This window comes from Hibiscus syriacus, unplaced genomic scaffold (genome assembly GCF_006381635.1).
Source record: "Hibiscus syriacus cultivar Baekdansim isolate YM2019G1 unplaced genomic scaffold, ASM638163v2 tig00110705_pilon, whole genome shotgun sequence".
In the NCBI taxonomy this organism is placed as follows: Eukaryota; Viridiplantae; Streptophyta; class Magnoliopsida; order Malvales; family Malvaceae; genus Hibiscus; species Hibiscus syriacus.
This window is the reverse complement of record NW_024062831.1, coordinates 92,025-105,962: the sequence shown is the minus strand read 5'-3', so window position 1 is coordinate 105,962 and position 13,938 is coordinate 92,025. Positions and strand designations below refer to the sequence as shown.

Sequence of the window (13,938 nt, the reverse complement as noted above, 5' to 3'; positions counted from 1 at the left end):
CAGACGAACCATGGGCATTGAAGAGCTTAAGGACGCTCTTAGTGTCTCAATAGGTGAAACCATAACCGTTAGAGAGTGCTTTTCAACGGTCACGGGTTCTCCTGTTCAGACATTAAGTCGTCCTACGGGCTTTTTCCAAAGTCGAGTGACAAAACCTTACCGATTCTTCACTCTTCAATGTAACGGCACCCAAAAAGGACAATACATTCATGTTATTAGCACGATGCTCTAACACAACGTTTGCAGCAAACAACTGATTTATGTGCAAGAAAAGTTGAATTCAACTCTACATTACCCCCCCTTCTTTGATAACACCATCTAGTAAAAGATCCAATATAATAGCAGTACACCATAAGAAAACATTTCACGTGCATGCTTTATTTGTTTCTGAACATTTAAAAAGATAAGCCAAGAAAGGGCAAAAAATCAGTCATTTTCAGATACCAAAAGTTACATGCCAGACTAGCAAGCATCTACATGACAACATTAACATGGCAGCTGTGGAAACTCATAGTCATCATCATCATAAAGGCAACATTGATATAGACACATTTTGTTGGTTCAACTTTGGTAATTTGGTTCAAAGTAATACAAAGTTTAATGCTAAAACAGAATGAGAAACATCATGCGAAATGATTAAGATAAAAGTTGAAAACATTTTCTAAGTGGTACATAAACACTCAAACTTCCATTAACATTACCCCTTTTTGGCCACAAATTTATCAGTGTCTTTACCTTACCACATCAAGCACACCCTTATACGTAGACTAGGTGAACAAGCCGTATCCGACCCTAAATCCATGAGCCCGCTTTCATCTAAGGTCTCCTTAAGGTTCGATATCCCACCCTTCTCCTTCTTGTTTCTCGGCATCCGAGAAAATCTCATTAATATCACCACAAACCATCCAAGATTACTTTCATCTGTTAGTGACCAAACTAATGCCCAGGATGCTTGCCTATACCTATTATCACAATTACCTCAAAAACTTGAAATCCTCCTTGTGTCTAATCCATTCTACATCAGTTACATATTTATATGATCAAACGAGAAGGATAACAAGTTCGGCTCAAGACCTTCCATTTTGATCGTCACAATCTACTGTCATACATTTTATCATATCACATTGTCTCCATAGTCCATACTCTATCACGTTCAGAACCAATCGTTTCACACAAGAAAACGGCATTAGGATCTCTCCTTTCAATAAGACGGTTCGTAGCCCAAACTGTTTGTGGATTCCCCACGCCCATGGCACTTCCAAGCTAGAATCCTCATGATGAGGCAGTTCTGTTCCTCCGCCACTTGATCAACAAATTCAACCATAATCCCTTCATCCTTTCGGTGTCATCCACCTCCAAAGCTTCATCCCTTACTCAAAGATTGAGTATATCACTTATCAAGCATAATCAAACCATATACTGCAATATTCTTCTCTTTCACTCACAACCATTTATTCAAGGAGTTGTAACTTTTGTCACCAAACGATAACAGTTTTCTATCATGGTTCATTCACAAGCTATGGCACATAATTCCCAAGACCAAACAAAATCAGCTAAAGAAAACCCTTCTTTGTATTTTTTTTCTTTCCAAAAGGCAAAATTTACATTGTTCAATGGCTCTTTCCATGAGTTTATCTCCGCTCACATAAAGAATTATACAATTGATACAAATTATAAAGAAGCAAATTAAGAAAATGGATGCCTAGACTTCCCTCTTGGGCCGATTTCGAGTACGTGGAAGCACAGGTTCTTGTACTATTTCGTCCAATGAAATACTATTATCACCCTCATCATCTTCCTCTGCTTCCCTTACTGCCTGATTTACAACGAGCTGCAACACAAAACCATGAAATGTAAGATTAAGATTTAAGAATATTATTATGAATAGAGCTAATAATAATAATATGTATCACACCAATTACGAGAGGAATGTGATTTTAATTGAGCACTTTTATCAAGTACCTGGTGAGCACAGTAACATGCTCCTCAGAATTCAATTTTCCACAACCAAATAAATTGAATAAAAAGAATCCATATTTTAAGCAATCCAAATAATATTTCCGCTTTAAGAAAAACTCAAAATTTCCAAAGAACTAAGCATTCAATTCAAAAACAAAGTAGGATAATTCGAAAACCCCATAAAAATCCACATGACAGCCAGGGGAAAATTGATTTTTAGATGCTTACATCTTCAAGGAAGTCTTTGTCGAGCTTATCGGCAATCTTGATAGAAGTGAAGATGGTAACGGCCAGGAGAGAGAGCGGTAACACTGCCGCAAACACGTAACTGTTGGCGTTAGCACCCGCACGTGTCACCACTTGTAATCCTCTCCTTTTCCGATTAGTTAGGTCGTCGTAGAAAGCAATAACCGCCGGAGTGTGCATGTGGAGATGCCTGACGGATGTACTTGCGATCGGGGGATAGAGACGTAGCCCTCTCGTTTTCCTGTGAGATAGTTGGTCGGAGAATACACCGACCGCCGGAGTAGTAACGTGGAGATGACTGAAGGATGCCCGACTGATCGGGGAACGGAGAGGGACTGAGCTGAAGCCGGTGACAACGGAGAGACTCGCCATCGCGCTACTTTTTTGGAATTTTGGATAAAATTCGCGGCAAATTTAACTAAATAACACCTTAAAAAATTAAATATTGATTTAACACCCAAATTTTTATCTTAACTGTTTTACTGGTTGGTTAGCAAAGACCCCTCAGTGAATTGCACATCTCAAAAGATTTTTATTATTATTATTATAATCAAAACTTACCTTTTAATTGAAATTTTTAAACTGGAATTAATTATTTAAATTGTTTTTTATTTGAAGTGTTTTTTTTATAATTTAATGATAGAAAAAGAGCAAGAAGAAAGTTAAGCGACTTAATTAACAATTTACCCTAGGCAGTCTGTATTTGTTTGGACTTATTGCCAACTCAAATGAATATGCATAAACTGGAGATTTGAGCCCTAATGCATTGTGATATTAGAAGCCTGTGGCTTTTATTCCTTTCATCATCATTTTAAATAAAATCCATAGGCTTCGTATCATTTACAACATGTAATCATCAATCGAAAAGACCACATCAAACCTACTTTTTTACTATCAGAATCATGTGTAGCAGTCTATGCCAATCATGTCCAACTCCGAGGAAAGGATTCATGGACATGTGCCTTCTAAATTTATTCACCCTTCATGTCCTACGTCTAATAATAATTAGATATTGAAATTATACATTTTCAATAAAATACCCAACAATACATATAATTCAAATTTAATACTTTTAAATGCAACATTTAATTTTTCAATACTTGTGCTCTAATCTACTAGAGGTTGCATTACCCTAAAAAATAGAGTTTTCAAGAATTTAAAACTAAATAAATAGCAATAATGAGTAAGGAAAAAAAATATTCTTATCCAAATTCAATTTCCCCATATATATATATATAACTAAATATTATTAAATTTCTTTATCCATAGAATCCTATATATAAAGTTAAGGTGGAAGGAAGATAAGTGCAAGAAACTTACATATGATTGTAAAGAGAGATGTTAGGGTTGATTTTGGTTGAATTGGCTGCTGCTGGTTTAGGCAACTGCCATGGTTATGGCAAAATGTAACATACGATGGAAGATCATTGATCATCGATGCCCATCATTTGCTTCTTTTCTCTGCCTCTATTCACTATCCTCGTAGCACTCCTCAGGTAAATACATGCATGATGCATGTATCCATACATGCATACATAATTTTAGTTATGTTTAAGTTTAAATACGTATTAATTGAGTCTAGTTCGATTAATATTATCATTGATACAATACATATGAAAACGTGGGATTGGATATATTTAGACGTTCAATATCTTTTGATTCATCGGTGGGAAGGAGTACGAGTCGTACAAATGTTTAAATTGATAAAAGAAAATTTGTAAAGGTATGAGATTAAAAAAAGTTATTTTACTGTAATATTATGAGTAAAATGAATTGGGTTTAAACTTGAAAAAAATCGCTATCATAATAAATATTTATACTATCAATATAAATTAATTAATTGAAAATAGGTCATTGTGTTTAAAAAATACTTTTTTAATGCTCAAATAAGTTATAAATAGTTAAAACAATAAGTAAAGTTCCTTCTTTTATTTATTATTATATTATTTGCCTCTTCATCTCTAATATATATGACAAAGTCTACAAACAAACTTCATCCACACTATGCATGCATGTACTTTATTTTTTGTCGCCCATTCCTTGTTGGTTGTTATAATCCAAGTTGGATATTATAAACCCTCTCGATCATAATGGATTTAGAGGGGCGAGTAGAGGCGGTCAGTCCTCTAAATTTTTTAAATTTTTATATGTTTTAAATATTTTTTTATATTATCTATTGAAAATATATTTTCACCCCTAAAATTTTATAAGTTCATCTATACTTAAAATTTTATAAATTCGTCTATCCTAATATAAAATCGTCTGTCTATGTTGTCAATCTTAAAATAAATAATAACGATTTTAATTTCTTTACTGAGAAAGAATTAATGAAAGTATATGAAAAAATGCCCAATAATAATTGGTTTTAAATAAATGTTAATACAATAATTAAATCAAAGAATAGATGTTGTGTTAAAATTAATTTCAGCTGTGGCCATCGCTTATATCCAAAGCAAAACAAGGAGGGGTAGATGTGATCCAGACTTGTGTTTTGGAACCTCCACGAACCCCAACAAGGACAGGTGAGCCTTAAAACCCATTTTTATAAGTCGATAATATCAAAATGACCCTTAAAATTAGGGGATGATTCAATTCAAGCTTTAAAATTCAACATTTGTGCAGTATGATTTCAGCGGAAGACGTGACATAGTAAGGTTCACAAGAGAAGTTGAAACTCAGGGCTTGTATGTTTGCCTCAGAATTGGACCATTCAATGAGAGCGAATGGACTTACGGGTAAAACACAATTGCCATTCCCTTCTTCATCACCATTGTATTTGTAACCATATGAACTGATTGTTGGTGATGCAGGGGACTGCCATTTTGGCTGCACGACGTTCCCGGGATTGTTTTCCGATCCGACAATGGACCATTCAAGGTGTTTAAACCTACATAACACCTTGCATTGTTACTATTTTTATTCACCACTTTTCGTATTTGGATCGTTAATAGACCGTTTGTGTCATCAATAACAGTTTCATATGCAAAAGTGGGTGACAAAAGTAGTAAACATGATGAGATCAGAGAAACTATATGCTTCGCAAGGAGGGCCAATTATACTATCACAGGTTTTTTTTTTACCTTATCTTTCGTTTTTGTTGCATTTTATCATGGAACTGATTCATTACATAAAACATCAGATAGAGAATGAGTATCAAAGGATAGAAGCAGCTTTCAATGGGAAAGGGTCAAGCTATGTTCGGTGGGCTGCAGGCTTGGCTGTAGGACTTCAAACAGGGGTGCCTTGGATTATGTGCAGCCAGCAAGACGCCCCTGATCCTCTGGTATTTGCAATCCAAATCTCACCTTTACTAAGAATAATACACCAACCGTTTTACATATAAATGATTTTTTTGGTCCTTGTGTTTGGGGTAATATTTGGCATTTGCATATAAACACATGCAATGGATTTGAATGTGGAGTGAAATTCCAAGGACCCAACTCTCCGAATAAACCATCAATGTGGACTGAAAACTGGACAAGTTTGTACGTTTTGTTTTTCTTAATTAAGAATTAAACTTCTTAATCTTTTTTATACTTAAAAGAAGACTAATGAATGAATGAATGAAGCGTGCAAAGGTATGGTGAGGAGCCGTTCATGAGATCTGCCGAAGAAATTGCTTTCCATGTTGCCTTGTTCATTGCCAAAAATGGAACTTATGTTAATTACTATATGGTAAGCACCATCTCATTTTGAACTATTTTTTTCATGGAAGACTAAATTTTAACATATATGTTTTTGTCAAACAGTATCATGGAGGAACCAATTTTGGAAGAACAGCCGCTGCACGTGTAATTACAAGTTACTACGATCAAGCACCTGTTGATGAATATGGTACGCTTCTAATTATTTATATGAATCATGAGTGTTTTCGTCTATTCGTTTAACGGTCTATTAGTAGATTTACAGGGCGACGAAACCTGTAAAGTATTTGTCACATAATTTTAACTTTATTCGAATCGAATGAATATTTCAGGGTTAATTAGGCAGCCTCTATGGGGTCACCTTAAGGAATTGCATGCTGCAATAAGATTATGCACAGTTTCTCTACTTTCTGGACTTTATGAAACTTCCTCTTTGGGTTATCTTCAAACAGTAAGAACAATTCTTAGGGTATTATATATCTGTGTAATTTATACATAGATTATGTGTATGTATATGCATTGAATTGAAACTTTGTTTCATCTTATTTGTTATGTTGAAGGCTTATGTTTTCAAAGGAAAATCAGGGGAATGTGCTGCATTTTTGGTGAACAATGACAACAACTTGAATGCTAGAATTCGTTTCCAGAACATTTCATTTGAGTTGCCGTTAATGTCAATAAGCATTCTTCCGGACTGCAAGAATGTAGCCTTTAATACCGCGAAAGTAAGACTCGAAATCCACTTCCTTTTCGAGAAAGAAACCATACTAAAGCTTGCTTATATTAACAGGTGAGCTCACAGAACAATACAAGATCAAGGAGAGTGAAGCACATATTCGATTCGATGGAGAGATGGGAAGAGTACACGGAGCCTATTCCGACGTTTGCGAATACGTCGTTGAGAGCTGAAGTTTTGCTGGATCAGATGAGTACGACGAAAGATACATCGGATTACCTTTGGTACACCATCTGGTAAGCGCATATCGCAGACTTTTTTTCCGAGTCGGCCTTGTTTTGAACCGTGCTCGATTCTGAAATACGCAGCTTTCATCATGACTCCGATGCTCAAGCTGAACTTTCTGTGCTTTCCAATGCTCATGTTTTACATGCATTCGTCAATGGACAATACAAAGGTGAACTTTATAGCCAAATATTCCGACATTTAACAATGAAAAATGTTGAATTTTACATGTTGCTTCATAGTACTTGGTCTCTAGGATATGCATACGGTGGGAAACACAACTTTGTACTGGAGAAAACAGTGGAGTTGAAGAACGGAACGAATAATATCAGCTTACTTAGTGTAATGGTTGGATTTCCGGTAAGTTGTGGTTTCAGTATGTTGATGGATCGCCTAACTCGGAAACGAAAACGAATAGTTTTTGTTGCCATGTGCAGGATTCAGGAGCGTATCTTGAGAGTAAGACTGCAGGCATACGAAGTGTAAGGATTCAAAACAAATATCTCAATAACTATCAATGGGGTTATCAGGTAACTCAATTACTTTATAGTCTACCTCTTAGGCATTACATATGTTTTGAAGATGCTTTTTGTTTTGGGATGAAGATTGGGTTGTTAGGAGAAAGGTTAAGAATATTTAGTACCGAACATAAAGTTCAATGGAGTCCGTATCAAGCTAAAGGACATCGGTTAATTTGGTATAAGGTAATTAACGATGTGCGTTCATTTGATCAAAATACGAATATCAAACGTGACATGATCTTACTTGGACAGGCTTGGTTCGATGCACCAAGTGGGGATGAACCACTGGCATTGAACCTCTGGTCGATGGGGAAGGGCGAGGTGTGGGTGAACGGTGAAAGCATCGGGCGATATTGGGTATCAATTCATACGCCGGAACATAGGCCTTCACAAACATGGTACCATGTACCTCGATCTTTCTTAAAACCTCGAGGAAACATATTGGTTCTATTGGAAGAAGAATATGGGGACCCTCTTGGGATCACTTTTGTATCCATTACATAAGTAATATTTTTTTATATTAACATGTATTTTAAATAATAATTGGTGAGTTATGTGTTGAGAAACTTATATAATTTTATCATTAATGTATTATGTTTATATGGTTTGGTTATTGGGGTGGGTTTTGCGAGTTACGAGGCAGTAGAAATCCCCACCACCACATGCTTTGCTTTCTCTTCACTTATAAGATGATGAGTGCCTCGTCACTCATCTTACGTGAAGACAACTCATCTCTCTCCATGCAAAATTCCATTTTCTTTTCCAATTATTCTTTCGATGCTCAACCTCCATGTTCATTCCACTTTCCTGCCGCCATACCATACATTATGATTATAACATCTTTTCATTACTTCAAGTTATTGTTTAAGTATTTATATAATAACATTTTTAAATCAGTAAATAATTGATCTTATTTGATTTTTTAATACTACAGAGACCAATTAAGACTAAATTGATACAGTTCCTAAAATCGAGGGACTTGGCAAGTAATTTCACCAAATCTATTATTTATCTGTAATTCTTGTACGAGTGTCCATTGCAACTTCATAATTCAAAGACAGACCCTGTTCCTCCCATCTTGGAAGTCTGTTTTAAGCATTTAAAAGAGATTCGGTCCAATTATATTCCTATATATATATATAAAAAAAATTAGTTTACATAAATTTATTTATTTTAGAATTCAAAAGTTTTCAAATTCATTATGAATTGCAGGCCGCACATATACCATGATAATAGGATCATCTACAAACAAAAGCAGGTGAAGGATTACTTTATCCAGAAGCAACTGGCTTTGATCCATTGATTTCCACAAGAGTTTCCAAACCTTGCTAACAAGGAATAAGATCCCTGACAAAATTCTATCTATATATAATGCTAAAAGAAATCACAAGATGCAGTGTGTAAGGATATAAACGAATCGAGATTAAAGGTATTTATGTTTATTTGTTTATTTCTAAAGATATTAATATTATGTTCGCAATTATTTAAACTTTTAATATTAAATTCATATTTATCTTTGAAAATATTTATATTTGGTTCTTTTAATTAATCTATATAAACATGTTTATTTAACATTTGTTTGATGTTTAACAACCAACGATCTTTTCATTTTTTTTATTTACAAACCAAAGAAAATGATGAAATTGTGCTATTAGTCTTTAAACTTCTTAGGCTTCATACTCTAAATTTTAAAGTTCATTAAAATGTTCAATCGAATTCCTATCTTCAATCGTATTTAAAATGTAAAAAAAATATAAAAAAAGGAAAAATTAGTTAAACAAGTTTTCAAATGAGTTTGTTTGTGTTCGTTCATTTATTAAATTAAAATTAAAAAGGTGTTCATACTTGTTTATTTATCTTAATAAATAAATATTATATGAGCGATTCATGAATGGTTAACCAAACACTATGTTCATTTATACTCCTAAAAATATAATAATTCTTTATAATCTTTCTTAATTATGAAATTGAATATTTGATTATTATTTATAAAAAATAAATATATTTATATATTTTTAAAATAGTTTTTATTTTGATTTACTTCACTTATTATATTAGTCCTAATTTAAATTTAATATAAAAATAAGTATCCAAATTATATTTTTATTTAAATGCTTAAACTATTTTTTAAATTAATTCAAGTGTCGTATCTTGATTATTTTAAAGATTTTATTTTTAAAAATAAATTATTATATTTAAAGAGAACAAGGGGCGAGAAACCACAGAATCTGAAGCTCGGCTCTGGCTTTCACAGACAAATTAATTAGGTCTGTAGTTAGCTAGCAGCTCACAAGCTTATAGAACCTTTTTTTATGTTGTCATTTTTAGAATTATTTGATGATAATATGAACTGCGAAACTTCATTTTTATAAAATAAATTTAGATTTAGTAATAAGGGATAAATAGAATGATATGTGTTATAATTTTCTTAAAAAATAATAATTCTTTTATAATTTAACCAATATTGAAGGACTCCTTCATTTGATGAGGTGCCATTAGCAGCTCTCTCTCTTTCTCTCTCTCTAAGTCTGCATGCAATGATGTTCAGCCTTCTCCCTTTGCATTCTTACGATATCACTAATTTTTTAATATCTATTTATAATATTCCTTAATTATTTATAAATATATTTTTTTATATGTAATTACTTAAATCTTGAACTTAAAAAAATGAATACTCGAAATCATTCAATGACGTCGATAACATAAATTCTTTCAAAAAAGAATTGCTATAATAAATTAGTTACCTTATTTAATATTTCATTGAGATATTTTAGGTTATAAGAAATTTAATATTGAAAAGTTTAACCATACTTATGGGACGTGCAAAAAAAATCTCATAATTGAAAATCCAAAGAAGTAAAATTAAATGATTCCGAATTCCGAAACAAAAAAGCTTCTGTCATAAAAATCAAAGTATATATAAAGAGCCACCGCCCTCATCCACCATTAACAGTTCTTGACATCCAAATCAAAACACAGCTTCACCCTTTACCCACTGTTCGACTAATCAATACCAAAGAACGAGGCGGGTTTGTTTTTTTGTTCCTTTTAAAGCAATCTCTATGGACCATCATGACCACCACTCTTCTTTGGTTCACCTTCCCCAAGACATTATCGCCACCGTTAAAGACACCACCACATCCACAACCATCACTGAATCTGAAAACATTGAAACCAGCACCAATACAAATCCTCCAGGAGGCAACAACAACAGTAGTAGTAGTACAAGGAAGTGTAAAGGCAAGGGTGGACCTGATAATAACAAGTTTAGATATAGAGGCGTAAGGCAAAGGAGTTGGGGTAAATGGGTGGCTGAGATCCGTGAGCCTCGTAAACGTACAAGGAAATGGCTCGGGACTTTCGCTTCAGCGGAGGAAGCGGCTAGAGCCTATGATCGAGCTGCTATTATACTCTACGGTTCAAAGGCTCAGCTCAATCTCCAACCCTCGGTTTCGTCTTCGTCTTCCTCGTCTCATGGTTCTTCGTCGTCGACTTCTTCTTCTTCTTCGACTCAAACTTTACGTCCTTTGCTTCCTCGTCCTTCTGGTTTTTCTTTTAGTTACACAAACCCTAGCACTCACCAAGCTTCTTTAATGGCTTCATCTAGGTTTTTTTCTTATGGGGTTTATCCACACTCTTTGGTTACCCATCCATGGTTCGAAACCCCCAGTTGCATATGGAGCAAGAAATTGAACCAAGTGTTGTTGTTAACCCTAGTGACCCTACAGGGGCAAGTACAACCACGTACACAAATAACCCTAACCTTCAACAACAACAACAAGGTTCTTTGTACGAGGATGTCAACTCCCTGGTGGGTTCCGTTGGTTCGAGCTTGTCTTTGTCGGCTCAAACCTCGGTTGCACCAGTTGGTCCGCATCCGGGTTTAACAGTTGGGCCCGGATCCCCATCTATTTGGCCGTTGACAAATGATATTGATGAATATCCACCACCTTTCATCTGGGATTACATGGATCCAAATTTCATCTTTGATTTTTGAGGGACTTGAAAAACGGAAGAAAAAAAAGCTGTTATCTTTTAGGGATACTTTCCCTTTACTCTATCTTCTTGCAGTTTTGCATGCAAGTTTCAGTGGAGAATTCCAATGGATCTGAAGATGAAGAACTAAAGGAGAAGAATAGAAGGTGTGATATTTTAGCAAAGGGGGTATTAATTTCTAGGGTTCTATATATCTACAAGAGAAAGTGCAAGTGCAAGGAAGGGAGATTGCTTTCATTTTCACTATATTAAATAGTTGCATGTGTCGTCTCTACACTGCCTTTGAGAGATTTTCAAGCTATACAAGGCAAAGGCCATGGTTTTATATATATATTGTTTAATTACTTTGTGGGCGGTTTTGGTGGAAGGAAAGTTGATCAACTTTCATTTAGGGTTTAAGGCTAATGGGCTGTGTTGGGAATATGATTGAAAGCAATAAAGTAATAAATTTGGGTGTGAATCTCCTCAACTTTCATTACTTTGATCTATATTTTGTTTAATTACTTTGTGGGGGGTTGGTAGAAGGAAAGTTGATCAACTTTCATTTAGGGTTTAAGGCTAATGGGTTGTGTTGGGAATATGATTGAAAGCAATAAAGTAATTGGGTGTGAATCTCCTCAACTTTCATTACCTTGATCTATTTTCTTTCTATCCATTTTCTCAATGCATTTGTACGAAACATGGATCCAAGGTGATTACATGTACCGTATATTTTCGTCGTCCTAAATTTTATAAGTTTATTTTTCTTTAAAAAATTTAAATTCCATTTTTTAGCTTACAATTCTATGTCAAACGTAGTCTTGCTAAATTTCATGTAGATATGTATATATGTATGAATGATGTGTGCATATATGTATTTAAATTTTCATATTCATTTATCTTTTCTAATAATATAGTTTTCAAAGTTTATTTGTCAAATTTTAAATAAATAGGAATAATTTATTCAACCAATCAAATATACTTCCTTTCAAAGTTTATAATTCACTAAGATGCATTTTATCAATACACTTAATATTTCAACGACTTGTGTTATCGTTATACCAAGTTTACAATTTTTCTTGTTAAATGTATATAACATTAGAACCGATAATTGAATGGGCGGAGTTGATTTTTTTAAATAATTTTTACTTAAATGGGGTAGCAAAAGAATTATTTATTTTTTTAATAAGTATTGAATTTACAATTTTTTTTAAAAAAGATAATAGATTAATTGAGAAATTTTAATCACGTGCTTTACAAATTATTAATTAAATTTATTTATGGTTTAAATAATTTGGGACAAGACTAAACACATGCATTACTGTTGTTGTCTAATATCTTTATTCTTTTATGAAAAAAAATCATTTATATTTTCATATTTTAACTCTTTTTTTCTTTTTTGACCAAACCTGTGATCAGACTTTGATAATCATACTAACACGTAGGCAGAAGATACAACTTGCAAAAAAACACATTATTTTATGTTGTATTAATCCGAAAAATCAAATAAAACAACTATTAATCTAAAAAATATTTTTGTCATGGTGGGATATATTTCAAATTTAATTAATTATATTGATACTAAATTAATTTATGATATCAAATTTAATTAATCAACCGTGATATATAGGAACAAAGTTATAGAGCATTTCCTTTTTCTTGTCCCTTGAAGGATAGTTTGACCTAATTTCCCAACCCCTAAGCAACCCTTGAAAGCAAAATTTGTCCCTCTATTCGTTCCCTACACTCCAATGCTTCCTTACTTAATGGCACCCTTTAATTTCCTTTACTTCCTAATAACTTTTCTTATTGACATTACTTTTTACTTGTAAGCAAAATCTTCACAATCTCTTCTAAGACATATTTGTTAAAATTAAACATTATTTGAAAGAATTAGGATATTACAAAGTGGTCCAGGAATTCCATCAAAATAATTTTACAGAATATTTAAATTATTTATATTTTTAAAATGTTTTAAAATTAAAAAAATTAATGTTTGATTAATACTCTTTTTTTGGGGCTGTATTCTCCGCTATTAACAAAGAAAGGTTCAATTGATAAAACATGTTACATAAACTGATAAAAAAAAATCTAATAAGTAACGTTAATCAAAGGGTGAATTAATAGAATTTTGAAGCATATGAACACATTTGGGTGTTAAAATTTCAGAAATTCAATTGATTTAATAAAGAAAAAGAATTCAAAGATTTTGAATTAGGAATAGGCCGAGAGAATTTGAGGTAATTGCCTTAAGAATTTAAAATTATAATATTTTTTATATTTTCTATTAATAATTTTTTTATCCCTAAAATTTTATAAATTCATCCTCTATTGAAATTTTAAAAATTCACGTTCTTAAAGATAAAATCTGACATATGTCCTTACTTTTAAAACTCTTAAGCATAAAGTAATTTTATTTTTTTTAAAGCCTCTAAACTTTACCCATTTGGTATTTTTGTTTAGACAAGCCCATGTATTTTTGTATACTTGAATAAACTCTGGAGACTTTTTAAATATTAATTCCCCAACTGTTAATTATAACTAATTAAGTAAATCTTTAACATAAATTAAGTTTTCACTTGAAATACGACTTAAGTATAAACTAAACTACACTTGCTTATTTGTTAGTAAA

General features: G+C 32.9%; 1 protein-coding gene and 2 pseudogenes across 1 annotated transcript; 2 read left to right on the top strand and 1 right to left on the bottom strand.

Annotated features, from left to right (window-relative positions):
• Window positions 1-1,531: 1,531 nt before the first annotated feature.
• LOC120138677 lies at window positions 1,532-2,616 on the bottom strand. The gene is made up of 2 exons (XM_039154094.1): window positions 2,188-2,616; window positions 1,532-1,831 (listed from the first exon to the last, which is right to left on the bottom strand). Exons 1-2 carry the CDS (start codon window positions 2,575-2,577, stop codon window positions 1,703-1,705), a joined length of 519 nt encoding a protein of 172 aa, XP_039010025.1. The 5' UTR covers window positions 2,578-2,616; the 3' UTR covers window positions 1,532-1,702.
• A 927-nt stretch (window positions 2,617-3,543) lies between these two features.
• LOC120138710 lies at window positions 3,544-7,835 on the top strand (annotated as a pseudogene).
• Window positions 7,836-10,393: 2,558 nt separating this feature from the next.
• On the top strand, window positions 10,394-11,328 carry LOC120138793 (annotated as a pseudogene).
• The last annotated feature ends 2,610 nt before the right edge of the window (window positions 11,329-13,938 follow it).